The sequence below is a fragment of the Alternaria incomplexa genome (assembly GCF_024043165.1).
Source record: "Alternaria incomplexa strain BMP 0042 chromosome Unknown scaffold_6, whole genome shotgun sequence".
NCBI classification, from domain to species: Eukaryota; Fungi; Ascomycota; class Dothideomycetes; order Pleosporales; family Pleosporaceae; genus Alternaria; species Alternaria incomplexa.
Window position 1 is genome coordinate 351,381 of NW_026249855.1, and position 18,112 is coordinate 369,492.

Here is an 18,112-nt window from a genome sequence, read left to right on the forward strand (position 1 = left end):
ATGTGGATACATGCGTATTTGAGATTCACGATGGTAGCTAGGAACAAGTGCATTCGGTATGATGAGGTGGCTGAAGCCTTCTTCTCGTGTGGACCTGAAGACACGCGAGCTCGAGAAATCGTACGATTGTCCAGAGGCACGGTACAGTCGGACGCCATAGGACAGGGGGATTCTCTTCAGCTCATGCATAAGATGGGATATTCGTTACGAAGAATTGAAATGTTGTGCAGACTCGTAATTACTAAACAAAATCGCGATCTACAACAGTGTACACTACCGGAACTTTTGCTTTGCATGATCCGAAACGCCTCCGCTAGACAAATGCTTCTAGGTCTACAAGTCGATCTTCGCGCTGCAGCTGTAGCCGGCGGCATCTACTTCGCCGACCAGCTTCGTTACGAGATGCCGAAGTCCGCCTTTGACAACACACAGCTAGACTCTTGGGACTTAATCAAAAGTAATCTTAGTAGCTGCCTTGGAGTCTCCAGTGTCTTTGTAGAAGGCGCCGTATGCACCGTGCTCCTTCTTCTTGACAGTTGTACCGAACTTCATCAGCTCTTCAGGTACTGGCTGGTTTGCTGCCTTGAGAACGTTGATCAACCTAATAATAGAGTTAGTGGACTGGAACAATGTGGGCAAATGCAAGGAGTACTCACGATCCGGAGAGTGCTTTGTCGTGTTCCGTGAAGAGCGTGATCGCCAAACCCTCCTTTCCGGCACGACCCGTTCTACCAATCCTGTGAACGTAGTCCTCCGCCGTCAAAGGGAACGTGACATTAATGACGAGTTTCACCGCGGGAATGTCGAGACCTCGTGCAGCAACATCCGTCGCCACGAGAAGGGGCACATGGCCTTCCTTGAACGCCGCCAGTGAGGCGCTGCGCCTTTCTTGGCTCAGGTCGCCGTGAATGCCACCCACGCGGAAGCCCTGTCTGCGGATGAAATCCTCGATGCGCATTGCTTCCTTCTTGTACAAACAGAAGACGAGGATACGATCGTCCTTGTTCTTGCCAGATTGATACTGTCTAAGTAGCTGCAGCAGACGCTGCTCTTTGCCGCGGGGATCGACAACCTCGACAAGCTGCTTAATGCGCACATTGGCGCGGAGCTCGCCAGACTGGTTGTCACCGATTGTGATTCTGACCGGCGAGTTCATGAAGGTGGACGCAAGATCCCGGACGGAGGGCGGCCACGTAGCAGTAAACATGAGGGTCTGGCGCTTTTTGGGCGTCTGCGAAATGATTTGCCGAATTGCTTCTTCGAAACCCTTATCAAGCATGCGGTCGGCTTCGTCAAGTACTACGTACTCGGCTTTGCTGAGATCTGCGGAGCCATCGCCAATAAGGTCGTTTAGGCGACCGGGTGTAGCGACCACAATGTGCGCCTTCTTGCAAGCAGCAACCTGAGGGTCCTTTGGCACACCGCCGTAAACGCAGACTACAGACAGTCCAGCCGGTGTCGCCAAAGCTACCAGCTGGTCGTAGATCTGAACAGCCAGCTCACGCGTAGGTGAGACAATGACAGCCTTGACACCCTTCCGTTCATTCTTGGGCAACGCAGCGATATAGCGCACACATGGTACACCAAACGCCAGCGTCTTGCCGGAACCTGTCTCCGCAACACCGACCATGTCTCTGCCTGAGAGCAAGTATGGCCAGACGGCTGCTTGTATAGGTGTAGGGGCGCTGAACTTGGCGAAGAAGGCGCGCTGCGCATCGTCGACCGGGAGGTACTTGAAGTTCAGGATGGGACGGAGCTTGCGAGCGGCAGGTTTGGGGTCTTGGATGGCCATCGTGTTCTTGGCGAGGAAGGCATCGACCTCCGACTGGGGGAGCTGGGTCAGCTCTTTGCTCTCTACATAGTCGCCCGATTCGACGGTGGCTGCGCTCGTTGTGGTTTCGACCGGTGCAGACTTGGAGGAGGGTACGGGTTCGGCAGCTTCGCCCTTGGTCAATGCCTTCGCGCGCTTCTTCTCTGCTTTCCGCGCAGCCTTCTCTGCCGCCTTGATGGCTTCCTCGTTCTCTTCCGCAGGCTCGTCTGAATCGGCACCCGCGGCAGCCTTCAGCGCTTTTTTCGCTTCCTTAGCCGCCTTCTTTGCTTTCTTCGCCGCCTTGCGCTCGGCCTTTGACAGTTTCGATTCGTCTTCCGAATCCTCTACAGCCTGCGCATCGCCATTCGTCTCGGTCGCATCCACTTCAGCGGTCTTGCTGAGCTTCTTGCTCTTGTCCTTTTTGCTCTTCTTCCTTGAAAGTTCGGGCGTAGTGGTCGCGCCGTCTTCAGCGACGACGTCAGAGATCGGTCTTTTCCCCATCTTGTTGGTTGGCAATGCTTCGTGTGGAGAAGTTGAGAAGGATGGCGGAAAAATCACTTTTTCGTCGGCGGTCGGTACCAGCACTATCGATAAGTCCGGAACTAGTCCCAAAGCGCTCAACGCGACCTTGCGCCAGCAAATCTCGCGTGTTCGATGCTTCTCACGTCCCTGCGCGTCAACGAAGTGCTATGTGAAGGTTTTAGTCACTGTATGCAAAAGTCGTTAATTCGAGACCTTTTGCGGTTCCTACCTATGTAAAGGCTTTTCGCGTTTTCGCGCTAGTCGGAACCTTTTCATGTTCTCCCTCACCACAGTGAGCCATGACCAGAACCATTAAACAACTGGGACCACTTATTCTGAGACTTGATGCGCGATCATGGCGGACGTGACAGTGCTGAGATGCTGGCCAGCCTGCGTCGATGCAATTGATTGGTCTTCCGACGGCATCATTGCATTAGCGTCGGATGAGCGCGTAGAGCTGCTTGTGAGTACCTTTCTGTGCAGATACTTACACGAGACCTTTTTGTTAATGATTGCGTAGTTTCCGAACACCGTCGACTTCGAACGGGACCAAGTCTTGCCGCAATGGCAGCATGTGCCTCTCAAGGTACCCTTGTTCTCGACCGATGAGCTCCCACTCAAAGAACCTGCGCCAACATCTAACTACTCCGTCGGCGAAGAGATCTCTAACAGCGCTCCCATCAGCATCGCGTGGTCGCCGCCCGGTATTGCTAAACATCGAAAATGCGCGCTTGCTGCTCTTACCGCAAACCTGACGCTTTCCCTCTGGTCAGCAGCAGGAGGCAAGCCAGAAGAAGAGACAATTTGGACCCGGCGATTGATCATCAACGATGCGCTCGTTGACCACTTCGGGGACTGGGACGACGAACCTAGCCATGTGGTGCACGATTCCAAGGAGCGACTGCGGTCGAGAGGTCGCATTCGAGCATTCGCCTGGGCACCCGCTCTGCCTTGCCCAGGTCCGCCCGGTGTTATCGGTACTCACTTGGTATACGGCCCGCACATGCTAGTCGTCTCTGATGATGACAACCACCTCGTCTTTCTGAAGATCGAATCACCGACGTCCTCACTGGGAGCTGAGCCGGACTGGAGGGCTGAGGTACTAACACATCAGTCTTTCGCACTGTCCCCGGAGACGGTCTTCCCACATCCTGACGTTTTCGAAGACATGATCAAGCAACAAAGGTATATTTCGCATATCGCCTGGAGTTCTTGGATCATCTGCAACGGAACTTATCGGTCCGTACTGGTATACGCTACGAATGAAGACGTACGGGCGCGGATCATCACGTATAACCACGGGCAAATGAACCTGGAGCACGAAGTTGTCTACGCAAGCTACGAAATGAGGTATGACGGCCCGATGAAATGGTTCCACCGAGTTGAAGATGGAGACAGACTGAAGCTTGCCCTCTTCACAAATACGGGACTAGTATATCTAACGATATCCGCTCTTGACGCTTCCATCATCGAAAGGTGTACGCATGATCTGGACGGGCGATGGGATCCGGTCTCAGGCCTTGTTTGGGATACGACTGGCGCCACAACTCCTCGTCTCCATATAAGCTCTCTGTTATCGACCCTCCACAGTCCGACTGCTATCCTCGAGCAGACTCCTGAGGGACTCAAAGGTCTTGATGCCCCAGAATGGCGGGAGAGAATCGGGAATAACCTGGCACTGTTTAGTGTGAAGAATGGACTCAAAGGCAATAGCAGGGCCAAGGTATGGGGTCTCGCGAGATCTCCGCTGGGCGACTTCATTGCGGCATGCAACAGCGTACATCCTTCCGATATGATCGAATACGGTATTCCGGCTGACCGTAGTGGCGCCGTGGCTATCAGCTCTTTGCGACCTGGCAGCCGCTCACGGGACATCTTTCCAAAAGAGAACGTAACCGCAGAAGGAATAATGTACAGTCTCAAGAAGTTGGCAGAAGAAGTTGTCGAGGACCCTGACGACATACCTGCATTCGCGGATGAGATGGTTGGAAAGCTAGTCGAGACGTACACGCCTCTTCCTATCAGTGAGATGAGCGCGACCACATCAGTAGCGTACTCCAATGTCAACGATCTCGATTCGTTGATCAAGGCATTCAAGTCGAATGCTTTCCTTGAATCACCTACACTGAAAGATCGCTACACCATCCTCGTGTCTGAAGCCTACAAGACGCAGATCAATAAGGAGCTACCGGCGACTCTGATTGCGTATCGTCTCGCTGTGGCCTTGCAACAACTTCCTTCGTCGCTATCGTATACGCCTTTCAGCGCAGAAATTCGCACGCATCACAAACAACTCGTCACACTCATCAACATGGTCATGGGCTATGACGATACATCCAAATCGTTGCCCGCAGACAGAAGTTCGGAGCAGGAAAGCACATCAACAGTCGGCACCGGTACGCATGGCAACAGCATTTCGACGAATCAAGGCCCAGCAGTCCCAGTAGCGGATACTTGCGATTTCTGCTCCGCATTTATACCGTTCGCAGACCCCCGGTCAGCAACTTGCACCAACGGACATGTGTTCCCTAGATGTGGCCTCACTTTTCTGGCTATCCAGGCGCCCGGCATCACGAAGTACTGTGGTATATGTAGCACACCATTTCTAAGCGACGAGTTCATCATGGCCCAAGAAGACGTGGAACGCCATAACAGCTCCGACGCTGAGGATAACACGGTCATGACTGGCGTGACCAGAAACGGCATGGTATCAGAGGAAAGAGAGGAGAGCAGCGATCCGTTGAACAAGATGAATGAAGAGGGTTCTACCGACCAAGAAGGAGGTGATCAAGAGAGCAACGATTCCGACGATGAAGGCGATGTGTACGAACGAAAGGAAATCCCTGTCACGCTGGCACGGGTACTGTTTCTTGCTTGCGATGCCTGCATATACTGCGGTGGCAAGTTTATTGGTTGACCAACACAGGATAAAGTTCATAATCCGACTCAAAGGTGTCCTGTACCTACGTTCGTAGTCTAGAAGAATCGCCTGCCAGGCTCTCTTTCTTTTACACAAGTGCCCTTTATTCGCTTCCATCATTGGGCCAAATATGACATTACAGTCCAACTAAGCATCTCATGGTTCTGTAACCTGGAAACGTTGAAGACGCTGATGTCTCTTATCGCGGGACGGAAACAGACATAAGGCCCGAATCCGACCTGTACCCACGGTCCGGATGCCTTGGCACCCATCCGCACAAACTACGCAACTCCACTTTTCTCCCGAGGCAAGCCCTGGCACTTTCTAGAAGCCAGGCTAGACCAACCGCACAAGTCTCTCATGCCCCCGCGCGACCAGCCGACCAACCGCACAATGTACGCAAGATAAGTGGGAGCCAATAGCACAAAACGCGTGCACGCGGCTAAACTTACCAACGGAGCTAATCGACCACTGAGACCAAAGCTTACAGTCAACAATGCCACAAACGCAGTGGGATGCGGGGCACAGCTCGTGAAGCACATGAACGGGAGCCGCCGCTGACGGCGTTGCCGCAGGGAAGAGGTGGCATCAAGAGCCCTGCGTTTGGCCGCTTTACCGCACAAGTCGCGCATGCTGAGGGTATATAAGAAGTTGGTTGCTGGTCCTACTATGCTGCTTACTCCTACATCACAACAATCAAGTCAACCTCATCAAGCCAACTCACTCTTCAACCATACCAACCCTTTTCCCACAAACCAACAACCCATCTTCAACCATCAACAATGAAGGGTAACTGCGGCTGTGCTTCTGGTAGCTGCAACTGCGGCACCACCTGCACTTGCGATGGCTGCCCCGTACGTCATACCATGTCCTTGTCGTGAACACAATGCTGACCTTTCTTCAGGGCAAATAAGTCATTCAATCTTCAGATTGATGGCGTGCGATGGACACGATACAGTGGGTGCCATCGCATCATTTTCACTTACGACCGTCATGCTGATACTCTGCAGATAATCTTACAACTTGTGTACTATATGGAGCCAACGAAGATATGCGTCACGGGTGGATTTTGAGAGACGTGCGATGATTAGGGGATGAGGGGAGTTCGGCGGCTCAAGAGATACCACATGTGACAATCTATCACTTCACTACAATGCACGTGTACCATATGATACTACTCTTGATGAACATCTTGTCATTGTCGCTCATGTCGCGAGTATTTCCGTGTCATGTAATTAATCCAGTCAAACATTGACGTTCCTTCCTATCCACAGCAAACCGTGGCATTTTCCTGCATACGATCATCGCCCCCGCTGCTCACATTGAAGCTCTCCCACCCAAAGATGAAGTATCCCAGATACGCACCGATGAAGATGCAGATGATAAAGTACCCGTTGTAATACATCGCCAGCAGCATAACGAAATAAGCCACAGCAAATGCGCCCATGTGCAATGCCGCCCGTACCGCCTGTTGTAGAATGCTCGGTCGGAACTTGGTCGTCGTCACAGCTATGGCGCCGCAAGCAGCTGGCGATGTTGTAGCAGCAGGATGCTTAGTCGTGCTGTCGTTGGCGTTCGATGAGGAGGAGGAAAACGAGCCGACCCCCGAGGATGCGAGTGTCTTGGAGTGCTGCTGGACGATATAGCGATCGTATTCTTTAGCTGCGCGCCGCAGAAACTCGAGGAGGATAACGAGGAGGATGACTCCGATGCAGGAGCCGGCGAACATGGCTTTCGTGCGTACGTGCCAGGACTCTGCGATGAAACATGTGTCGATTACATTCCAGTTCCACAGCATCTGTGAGATGGGTTGTCAGCTAAAGGCTCTCGTCTCCTCACTTCGAGAGCACACGAGATAGAACTTACGCTAATCTTGCATCCACCCATCATATCGGCCATGTCATCCATGCCACCCATTCCGCCTGACGAAGTAGCCATTGGCGCCATACCGGTAGCAGTCGATGCCATAGACATGCCCGACATAGCCATACCGGTGCTCGTCGGAGCCATCGACATTTCCATATCCATAGACATGATTGCTTGTACCTGCATAGAAACGTAGTGAGAAACAAGTCCAAAGTTATATCGCAGCGACTGCAATCAAAGCACGGCCTACCAGAAATTTGTTGGAAACGAAACAGCGCAAGTGAATGAATATGAGTGGTGTGAGAAGTAGGGTTGAGCAAGTTATGAGCAGATTTTCCCCTGCGTGACCTTGAATGGAAAGCGGCAGCCACCCAAATGATTCACACTTCAAACGCGGAGACTTTGACGAACAAAGAAGTTTGAAACTGGAGTGAAGTCTGCCACTAAAGATATTTTCGGGAGAGTGAACGTGGAATCACGACGTTTATATCGTTCTTCTTGTGGTGCAAGCTCCCACCCAGGGAATACCAGGCCCGGCACCCTTTTCGCACCCGTTCCCACGCGGTACCCGAAGTTCTGCAGACGGCGCCACGGCATGCGAGTATTGGTCAAAGACAGCCGATTGTTATCTCAGCCTACCATGCCACCAGGCAGATCGGTAACATTGGATAGACCTGCTGGCCCATGTTGTGATAATCGACGAGACTCCAGGAGAGGGCGGCCCGCAGAGCGCTATGCCGGGATAGGTATAGACAGGTAAGCGAGGTGAGAAGGTTTCCAAGGTTTTGAGCAGATTTCGCGCCTTCATCCGCATCCTGCGCAATCATGACAAGACGATACTGCGCGGCAGGTGTTGAGGCGCGGAATAGTGTTGGATGGCATGCAGGTCGTGGTTGTTTGTTGGTGATGCGAGGGGAACGGGCCGCTTATGTTGCATGTGTTGGGAGTGCAGCTTACAGGCAGAGCGCTCTTTAGCCAACGTGCGATAGATGAATTGTTATTGCAAGCGCAGTGGGAAGCCGTGCAGTTGTGTCCCGGGGTTTTGGTTACGGGACTCGAAAGGCGAATGAGATCAGGGTCTAGGTAGGCTGGATGAACATGCGATGCTGCATGTTGGATGCAACGACAGATCGATCGTTGAACAGAGCGTGGGTATACGTGTCGTTGTAACAATGTTTTGAGCTTCCCAACATTGCGAGATGCTTGTCTTTGGGACATCGGTTGGAGGGCGACCATGAATTTGGGCCAATGGGCTTATGTGCATCGCGCGGCGTTGAAGTGTTGGCTGGGTAAACATGCGCTGACGGTGTTGGTACAACAGTATATCAGCCGATGACGTTTACAGGTATACTCTTGCTGCTATTTGTTGATACCACCCAGGTGGTCTCAGACGTATCGCATGTTTGTTGCGTTTTCCGCACGACATATATGCTCAACCCGATGCAATGTCATATCAAAGCCAGCAGTGACTCCCGATGTGGTCCAGATCCGTAGTAACCTTGAGTAGCCGTCAGCCCACACTCATGGCATCCATATCGTGTCCGTATTCGCTGCCACGGTCGTCGTCCAAGCGGATTCGCTCGCCCTCACTGTGCCTCATAGACCACATGAATTTGCTGAGGATATGCATGAATAGGAAGTAAGAGCCGGACCTGTCGATTTATGAACACATGCGCCCTAAAGTTACGACCAAATCGAGCGAGACGGGGAGACAAATGGCAACAGCTTTCGCAACCTGTTGTTCTGAGCCTACTGACCTGTATACGTGCCCTGGCGCCCGAGAAGATTCAAATCGTTGGTGGAGGCTGTGACTGTTTCATCCCACCCTTTGCCATCGCCGGCAATATCAAGCGCCTTCATGTGTAGAATAGGGTAGCCGCCACATCTTCGCACACCACGGAACGCGTGAGCTGGATGCAGACGTAATGAAGATGGCTTCACATAAAACTTCTAGCAAGCCTTAGCCGTTGCATACATGATCACACGTATAAGTAATAACGTGTGTATCGCTGGATTTTATGTCGGGTTATTGCCACCAGTCGTGGTGTCGGGTTGATTTGTTCGGGTCATTGTGTCGGACGTTTTCCGATACCAACAATGACGCGCACCTAGTTCATTCCGCGACTGGCAAGCCCTGAGGCTAGAGCAGCGGGGCGCATGACTATGCGGATGTGGCGTAGGATGCGGCTCAGTACCCCTCTGGTGGGAACCTGACCGCAGCGGAGACGAAAATACTGCTCTTAAGCCAGGGCGCCTTCCTACAGGCAGTGCAGAAACCAGGGCTATGCTGCGACCTGTCAAACGCAACACAATGGCGCCTGGGATTAGGTCTCATATCTTGCAGTTCAGCGCTGCTCGTCATCGGCACATAGAACGCTCCGAAGATTAGGCAATCTAGGTTTGACGTCGCCGTACATATCCGTCTTGTCTGTATTCTTGGGTTCCAAGAACGCTCCTCGTCGAGCGTTTATCCGCATCGTATTGTATACTTCTCTCCTTCTTTCGCCATGCGTTCCCCAATCGACTTCGTGAAGGATCGCCATAATGGCCGGTACCGTGAGAGCATCGACAGCGATGACTACCCTTTAGCGCAACCCCGGAATGAAACCGAGCAACCATCAACGAATGGACCTACTGCTCTTCCATCGCTGCCAGAACCATACTCGGCTTTCTCGGTGAATCGCAGAAGATTCATATTGGGTGTCGTTACAGCGGCGGGCTTCTTTGGACCACTATGCGGAGCGGTTTACTTGCCTTCCCTGAAAATATTCGAGAAGATCTTCAGTGCATCAGAGACTGCGGTAAACGGTACAGTCTCAATGTATATGATGGTATTCGCCATTGCCGTAAGTCATCCGTACCGGTAGCTCGAATTGCAAAACTAAGATTGCGTAGCCTCTCTTCGGTGCTGCTGCCTCAGATCTAGGCGGAAGGAAAACAGTGTACATGGTCGGACTCGGCAGTTTTCTCGTCGCGAACACCCTACTTGCTGTGCTGCCACCACATATCGCGGAGCTGTACATTCTCCGTGTCTTCCAGGCATTCGGATCATGTATCGTCTTCTCCGTCGGAGCCGGTACTGTTGCTGATATCACCGAGCCTGCTAAACGTGGAACCGCTTTAGCATGGTTCTTGATGGGACCTCAGCTTGGCCCTGTACTTGGTCCGCTTATTGGTGGTGCACTCGCGGACGAGAGTAGATGGCGATGGATATTCGGCTTCCTCTCGATCGCAAGTTTTCCGGTATATATCCTCATCGTCTTCTGTACGCCAGAGACACTGCGATCGCTGGTAGGCAACGGCGCACCTGTCGCAAATCAGCCTTGGTTTTCGATACCCAACTTCCGGACACAGCCTTGTACGGACTCGAGAGCTCCGAAAGCTCCCCGTCCAACGCCTCGAAAGTTCCTGCATCTTCTTAAATACCCTCCACATTTGATCGTTTCCTTCAACGGAGCATTCCAGTTTGCTGGACTGTATGCCATTTTCATCTCTTTTGCCACCATTTGGCAGGAGGGCTACGGTTGGACGGCAGCAGAGACTGGGTATGCCTATATATGTCCCGGTATTGCGATGTTCGTCGCTTCGATGGTAGTCGGTCGACTTTCCGATTGGATGCGAAAGAGGGCTCTTGCGAAGAGCTCCACTGGCAAGGTTGCACCTGAGCGAAGAATTACCATCCAGATTTTCGGCTTCGTCATCGCCGCGGCTGGAAAGATCATGTTCGGCTGGTTTGCACTCGCTCACTTTCACCCCGCAGCGGTCCTCTTCTGTACGGCTCTGGCTGCAATCGGCATGTCTATCATCTTCGTCACCAGCACATCCTTCCAGACTGAGTGCGACCCTGGCCAGGCGGCTAGTCTAGTGGCTTTGGCAGGATTCATGCGCAACATGGCTGCCGCGATCTCCTCACTGATCATGGCCAGCATTTTGGATGCAATGGGTTGGGGTTGGGCGTTCACCGGTCTGGGGATTATAGACCTCCTCTGCATACCAGGAATCATCCTGATCATTTTCCGTGGTCCAAAGTTTCGACAGGAGTTGGAACGTGGGCAGCAGCAGCCCAAGAAATAAGTGGCTGGGTGGCAGATCTCGCGTGAACCGGATACAGGCTCATGCTGCCTGAATTGACAGCTATGAGCGACTACTTCTCGTCAAGCATAGCGCGGCGTTAGTGAACATTTTACGCTGTATATTAGCATGGAAATGTGGGTTGCGCAATTGAATCCATATCGAGGCAAGAGGCAGTGACAACGCGTGCGTTGTAAGAAGGCGAATGTAGATGCGATGGAGGAGATCGATGTTCTAGAATAACCTCGGAAGCGGCTGGAAGGGCGAGTTTGGCCGATCATCGCGACTGCGACATCCACCACCAATTTGTCAGCAGCACTCGCCATCCATGTAGGTATAAGAGCAAGCAGTCTCGCAGCGATGACATCACTTCAACAGCAAAACGATCTCGCAAGACTTCATCGTGGCGTTCAGAGCAAGTCTACGCAAAATGACCAACTTCAAGGTTGACATTGTCAGCGACACCGTATGCCGTAAGTGTTCATGAATAACGCATCTCATTCTATGTATCCGGCGCTGACCAAGTCACAGCATGGTGCTATGTGGGAAAGAAGCGCTTGGAAAAGGGTATCGCTGCCTATCAGCAGAAACACCCGGACTCCAGTGATACCTTTCAAACCAGCTGGTACCCATTCTATTTGAACCCGGATGCGCCAAAGAGTGCCGACAAGCAACAATTGTACGAATCCAAATTCGGCAAAGAACGCACAGCAATGATGCAAGAGCGACTCTCACAGATCGGCAAAGACGAGGGAATCAACTTTAAGTACGGCGGCAAGACTGGAAACACACGCGATTCGCACCGACTTGTGCAACTTGGAAAAACCAAGGGCCCACAGATGCAGACTCGCGTGATCGAGGAGCTCTTCGCTGCTTACTTTGAAAACGAGAAGGACATTACCACTCAAGAGATCCTTACCGAGGCAGGAATCAAGGCTGGACTTGATGAGAAAGAGATCAAGGATTGGCTGGAGTCAGGCAAAGGAGGACCTGAAGTTGACAAGGAAGTCCAGCAGGCGCGCCGACAACAGATTACAGGCGTTCCCAACTTTACCATTAACGGTCAGTTTGAGATCGGAGGTGCGCAGGAACCGGAGGCTTTTGTCCAGTTATTTGAGAGGTTGAAGAGGCAAGAGGGTAGCAGTTAGATGGTACGATGTATAACAACCATCTTCGCAAATCTGACCTTTTCGCGAGCGTAACACTACCACGTGTTTCTGTTCTCAGCATACAATATCGTGTTGACAAATTTTGTTGTTTAAAGTGTCTTCTGTCGAGTGCGCATCGTACATCAACGTCGGGTCGCCTACTTAGCATATGACCATGTTGATGTAGGCTGCAGACTTGTTCAGTCCTTCCTAGGTTAACATGAGGATGTGGATATGTAATGAGTCAAATTGTTGGCGTGTAGGTCGTTTGAAGAAGGGCTTCGAGTGTTGTGTCGAGTTCATCGTATCGCTCTTGATAACCAAATCGCGTGGAGCATGCCGCTAGTCTTCACCTCGGCAACTGCACCTCAACATCGTCACGCGCATTCTCCGTCACGCTTCTATGTCATCTCGACGCGGTGATTGCGAGCACTGAAGCTACCAGCCTCATTCCTCATGGTGCGCAGGTAGTACAACATGTAAGCACCGATGGTGCTACGTGGGTGGCTGTGGCGTTAGCGCCAGTGCCATCGATCTGGGCATCTGCAGGGTTCACGACCAACAATCACCAAGACGCGCTTGGACGGCGCACCTCTCACAGCTACTTCAGTCGCCATGTCCTAGAACCCGATTAGAGTATACGGTCTACGACCTCCCCGATGGCTAACGATGCTCCGCAAACACCGGCTGAGCGCCGCTTCCTGCGGCCCAGCGTAAGTCGCGTCTCCAGAGACCATGTAGACAATGCGCTGACCATGCCCTATAGCTACGCAGCGCGACTATGGTGCAGCCCAAAACCGGCGAGCGCATCAAGAGATCCTTCACCCTACGAAGATCCCAACACCGACCGACCGAATCCTCCGAATTCCTCCTTGCGCCCGGCCAATACGATGCTGAGAGACACCGGGAGATGGGAAGAGTCGAGTTTGCGAAGGTTGTGCTTACGAACAAATGTCGACAAGGCTACGCCTACGCGACGAGTCCTATTGGGATTGGCATTATGAAGTGCTCATTAGCCTATGTCCTCGGATCGTTGGCGACGTTCGTACCAGCAATCGCAGGATTACTGGGCAAGAACGATGGAAAACACATAGTCGCGACTATCACTGTGTACTTCCACCCAGCTCGCTCGGCCGGTAGCATGCTGGAGGCTGTCATCTTGGCTTTCGCCGCCTTTCTATACGCCGCTTTCGTATCCTTCTCCAGCATGGCCGTGTCCGCTTACTTTGGAAACCACGATCTACTAGTCCTTGGGCATGTGATAGTGCTCATTGTATTCTGTGGAGGAGGTTTAGGGCTTGTTGGATGGACAAAACAGAAGCTTGGAAATCCACTAGTCAACGTGGCTTGCTCACTGACATCGCTCGCTCTCATCACAATCTTGACCAAGGAGGGAGCTGTTCAGGCAGCCAAGTTTTCCTACGTCAAAGTCTGGCAGGTTCTGAAGATGATCATCATGGGCTGTTCCGCCTCAGCACTCGTATCGCTCCTCGTACAACCAAAGTCGGCGCGCAACGAATTCCGCGATACTTTCATCCAGTCTACCGATGCCATGGCAGAGATGCTCAACAACATCACCCTTAGCTTCCTTTCCGGTGCCGAATCAGACCTCAAGAGCGAATCATATGTTGAAGCATCCAAAAAGAGCCAGTCAACATACAAAACACTTGTAAAGAACCTGGGAGAAGCCAAGTTTGAGCATTACGCGTTGGGTACCGAGGAAGAGTACAGGATTCACGCAAAATTGGTCAAATGTCTAGAAAAGCTCATGCAGAGCTGTGGTGGGCTGCGAAGCGCTGCTGAAACCCAATTTACACTGTTGGCACAATCGGAGACCGAGCCCAGCGCCAGCGGAACGTCCCAGCAATCTATACCCGCTAATGGAACGGTGAACTCGTCGATATTTTCCGACCATACAATGTCCTTCAGTCCTCCGCAAATGTCTCCCAGTCTCAGCCATACGGAGAGGCGAACCAGCATTCTTGCGTCTATCGACGAGTTGCCAGAAAGTTCTCAAGCATCTGCATATCCCTCAGCAGCTGGATCCGATGATGAGTCCACTCCGGCCAAGAAGAAGTCTGACCAAGTTGCGACCCTTCTGAAGTCAGATCTTACGCCTGCTGACATGTTCTCGGTGTTCATTGCTAGCTTGGGACCACCAATGGTACGTCTAAGAGTCGCGGTCTGCGAACTGTGCTAACACCAGTAGAAATCTTTAGCATACACACTACGCGAGGTTCTTTCTGAACTGCCTTTTGGACCTGGGCCCGAGTACAACATGGCTATCAACGAGCATTTTCGCCACAGTCTAGTCGATGCCAAGGCCCTCTTCTCAGATGCACGTCGGGAAGCCCTCTCGGCTGTCTACAAGAACAAGATACCAACGAGGACCAGCTCTGCAGCGATTGCAGCAGACTTTGAGGAGGTGGCCGCAAGCTGTGGATACTTTAGTTCGTCGCTTCTAGACTTCGCTGAAGACATGGTGTCGTTCCTTGACATCCTCGAAGAGCTGAAAGCTAATGTCAATCGCTACCCGCGGCAAAGAACCTACAGCTGGCTGAAATTCTGGCAACGTGGGCGCAAGAAGGATAAGGCGGGAGACAGTCCTGAGGATGCCTATCTTATTGATGAGACAGAGGCCCACACACCAGGAGGCTCGCGTGAGATCCACAACCCCATCTACCGGAAGTCGACCCGTGGAGACCCTTACAAGCCAGAAAATGAGCAGCCACTTTCATACCGTATCTGGACATCATTGGCCGTATTTAGAAGAGACGACCTCAAATACGCTGTCAAGGTTGGCATTGGCGCAGTCCTCTACGCCATGTGGTCCTTCATCCAGTCGACTCGAGGGTTCTACGGTCACTGGCGTGGCGAGTGGGGCTTGTTGTCATACATGTTGGTGTGCTCGATGACCATCGGTGCCTCCAATACTACTGGTTTCCAACGTTTTGCTGGTACATGTCTCGGAGCAATACTGGCAATCGCCGCATGGATAGCCGCTGACGAGCATGCCTTCGTCTTGGGTTTCTTCGGCTGGATCATCTCCCTGTTCTGCTTCTACATCATCGTTGGAAAGGGCAAGGGGCCTATGGGTCGCTTCATCCTGCTGACCTACAATCTCTCTGCACTTTACGCATACTCGCTCTCCGTCAAAGACGATGACGACGATGACGATGAGGGTGGTATCTCACCCGAGATCTGGGAGATTGTACTCCACCGTGTGGTTGCGGTGATGGTTGGATGCATATGGGGTATCATAGTGACGAGAGTCATCTGGCCTATCTCTGCGCGCCGCAAAGTCAAGAAGGGCACGTCTCTATTATGGCTCAAGATGGGGTTGATCTGGAAACGTGGGCCTCTGAAGACCCTACTCGAAGCCAACGAACGCACAAGCCGGACGTACACGTACATGTCCGAACGCGAAGAACTAGAACTTCGTCGATATCTGTCTCATCTGGACACGCTGCGAGCATCAGCTGCCGCAGAGTTCGAGCTCAAGGGCCCGTTCCCAGACAAGAGCTTCAAAGTCATTCTAGGCGCGACCAGCCGTATCTTGGATAGTTTCCATGCTATGAACGTCGTCATACTCAAAGATGTGAAGGCCTCAGAAGGCGAGAAGGAGGTCTTGAGGTATACCAAGAAAGAGTGGACGGACCTGAGTTGGCGCATCAGTCATCTCTTCTCTGGTGAGTCACACCTAACAAGCTTTCTTAAGAGCACCGGCTAACAGTACACAGTCATGGCCTCCTCAATGAAGTTGGCATACCCGCTCAACGACGTCTTGCCTAATATCGAACACACGCGAGATCGTCTACTAGCAAAGGTCTTTGAGTTCCGACAGAGTGGACTGGGAAAGGTCATTGCCAATGATGAAGATTACGAGTTGCTGTACGCGTACGCGTTGGTGACTGGGCAGCTCGCGCATGATCTCAACATCATTGGACAGGAGATTGAGAAGCTGTATGGTGTGTTGAGTGAGGAGGACTTGAAGTTACAGTAGATATGCAATGCACATAAACGCTGCTCCTCGCGATCTGTTTATGTTCTCTGTTTGAAACAGCATACGCTCCTTGACGTGTGTGATGGGTGTGGTGATTGCCACCCTTAGTCTCCGCGGTAATAACGTAGGTGCAGTAGGTCGCTTGTGATGATCCTAAATGAGTCACCATGATAGATGCGGCACACCTCGTTGCACGATGGCCTAGGCGTCGATGATCTCGATGCGTCATCCATCGTCGATGCCAATGTCGTTGTATGCGTGTTGTCGCGTGATGGGCTTCTCAAGGTTACCACATCGGCAAGAAGTGTCCAGCAATGAGCTGCGACACCGTCGATTTACTCATACGAATAAGCTTTGGGGCCATCTGGCGTTGACTCACGCAGTAATTGTGCCTAATTTACGCATCTAGTGGTCGCGAAACGTTGCCACACAGCTGATCATGGGACTTCGAACTTTGGCGGTGAAGTTCGCGATACGAAGGCCACGGTCGCACTCTGTGATCAGACAGAAAGCTCATACGCGATACTTTAGGACTATCGTAACGCATTAGCGGTAGTGTTTGTTTTGGCGGGTGCATTGATGGTGTTGTTGGTGTCTGGGGTTGGGATCGTAAAACGACTAGTGGCAGGCACGTGACGAGCTTGGCGTTCTAAGCGATCACGCGCACCTGCCCAGGTCGGATCCTCAATATTCTGCGAACGTCTTGCCGCGACTCTCGATACTAACCTCCAGGACAACCAACCCGTCAAAATGTAAGGAATACCGATTGCATACCCTCAGCATTGCTTCGAAGAGCACTTCCGCACCCGCAACCACGTCGCCGACTCGCAGTGCTGCTCAGCAGGCGCCCGAGACGTGGCGAACCCCTCTTTTCACGATAGCACTTTCCATCGTCCACGACCGTACAATTGATCAAAATACTGACGGAGTGTGTTTCGCAGGGTCAACCTCCGCACTCAGAAGCGCCTCGCGGCCTCCGTGGTCGGTTGCGGAAAGCGCAAGATCTGGCTCGACCCCAACGAGACCAGCGAAATCGCCAACGCCAACTCCCGCCAGACCGTCCGCAAGCTCGTCCAGGATGGCCTCATCATCCGCAAGCCCGTCACCATGCACTCGCGTGCCCGCGCCCGGGAGCTGACCGCCGCTCGACGAATTGGCCGACACCGTGGTTTCGGTAAGAGGAAGGGTACCAAGGACGCTCGTATGCCAAGGTACGCAATCACGATGCCGCTCCCAGCAATGGACTCGAGGGAGCTTCATTGCAGGGAGTGAAGGATGAAGGAGACTGTTTGCTGATGCGGATGTCTATAGCCAAATCGTCTGGATGCGCCGTCTCCGTGTCCTCCGCCGTCTCCTCGTCAAGTACCGTGCCGCCGGAAAGATCGACAAGCACCTCTACCACGAGCTCTACCACCTGTCCAAGGGTAACACCTTCAAGCACAAGCGTGCTCTCGTTGAACACGTACGTCCGCCATGACATCATGACTATGTCAACCCCCGCTCCATGCTCGGCTACTGACATGCATCGTAGATCCACAAGGCCAAGGCTGAGAAGGCCCGCGAGAGGGCTATCCAGGAAGAGATGGACGCCAAGCGCGCGAAGACCAAGGCGGCGAGGGAGAGGAGGCAGGAGCGTGTCCAGCAGAAGCGTCAAGCTCAGTTTGGCGACGATGCGGAGTAAACACGGGATATCATGATGAACACCTGGCGTGGGTCTTTTCAAGGTTAAAGGAGGGCGTCAATCTCCTTTTTATCTGGGCATATGCGGTCAT

The 18,112-nt window shown here is 52.5% G+C and overlaps 5 protein-coding genes across 5 annotated transcripts; 3 read left to right on the top strand and 2 right to left on the bottom strand.

Moving 5' to 3' along the window:
- Positions 1 to 447: 447 nt before the first annotated feature.
- Positions 448 to 2,311, bottom strand: DBP3 (RNA-dependent ATPase; the record flags this gene model as incomplete). Its single annotated transcript, XM_051434243.1, has 2 exons — positions 448 to 601; positions 657 to 2,311. The coding sequence occupies 2 exons, from the start codon at positions 2,309 to 2,311 to the stop codon at positions 448 to 450; spliced, it is 1,809 nt and encodes a 602-aa protein (XP_051291499.1).
- A 4,205-nt stretch (positions 2,312 to 6,516) lies between these two features.
- J4E90_004680 (uncharacterized protein) lies at positions 6,517 to 7,190 on the bottom strand (the record flags this gene model as incomplete). The annotated part of the gene is made up of 2 exons (XM_051434244.1): positions 6,517 to 7,050; positions 7,119 to 7,190. The coding sequence occupies 2 exons, from the start codon at positions 7,188 to 7,190 to the stop codon at positions 6,517 to 6,519; spliced, it is 606 nt and encodes a 201-aa protein (XP_051291500.1).
- Positions 7,191 to 9,625: 2,435 nt separating this feature from the next.
- On the top strand, positions 9,626 to 11,192 carry J4E90_004681 (uncharacterized protein; the record flags this gene model as incomplete). Its single annotated transcript, XM_051434245.1, has 2 exons — positions 9,626 to 9,964; positions 10,014 to 11,192. 2 exons carry the CDS (start codon positions 9,626 to 9,628, stop codon positions 11,190 to 11,192), a joined length of 1,518 nt encoding a protein of 505 aa, XP_051291501.1.
- A 427-nt stretch (positions 11,193 to 11,619) lies between these two features.
- J4E90_004682 (uncharacterized protein) lies at positions 11,620 to 12,337 on the top strand (the record flags this gene model as incomplete). The annotated part of the gene is made up of 2 exons (XM_051434246.1): positions 11,620 to 11,662; positions 11,721 to 12,337. The coding sequence occupies 2 exons, from the start codon at positions 11,620 to 11,622 to the stop codon at positions 12,335 to 12,337; spliced, it is 660 nt and encodes a 219-aa protein (XP_051291502.1).
- A 659-nt stretch (positions 12,338 to 12,996) lies between these two features.
- On the top strand, positions 12,997 to 18,021 carry J4E90_004683 (uncharacterized protein; the record flags this gene model as incomplete). Its single annotated transcript, XM_051434247.1, has 7 exons — positions 12,997 to 13,050; positions 13,104 to 14,501; positions 14,547 to 16,026; positions 16,078 to 16,336; positions 17,282 to 17,551; positions 17,652 to 17,802; positions 17,872 to 18,021. The coding sequence occupies 7 exons, from the start codon at positions 12,997 to 12,999 to the stop codon at positions 18,019 to 18,021; spliced, it is 3,762 nt and encodes a 1,253-aa protein (XP_051291503.1).
- Positions 18,022 to 18,112: the final 91 nt, after the last annotated feature.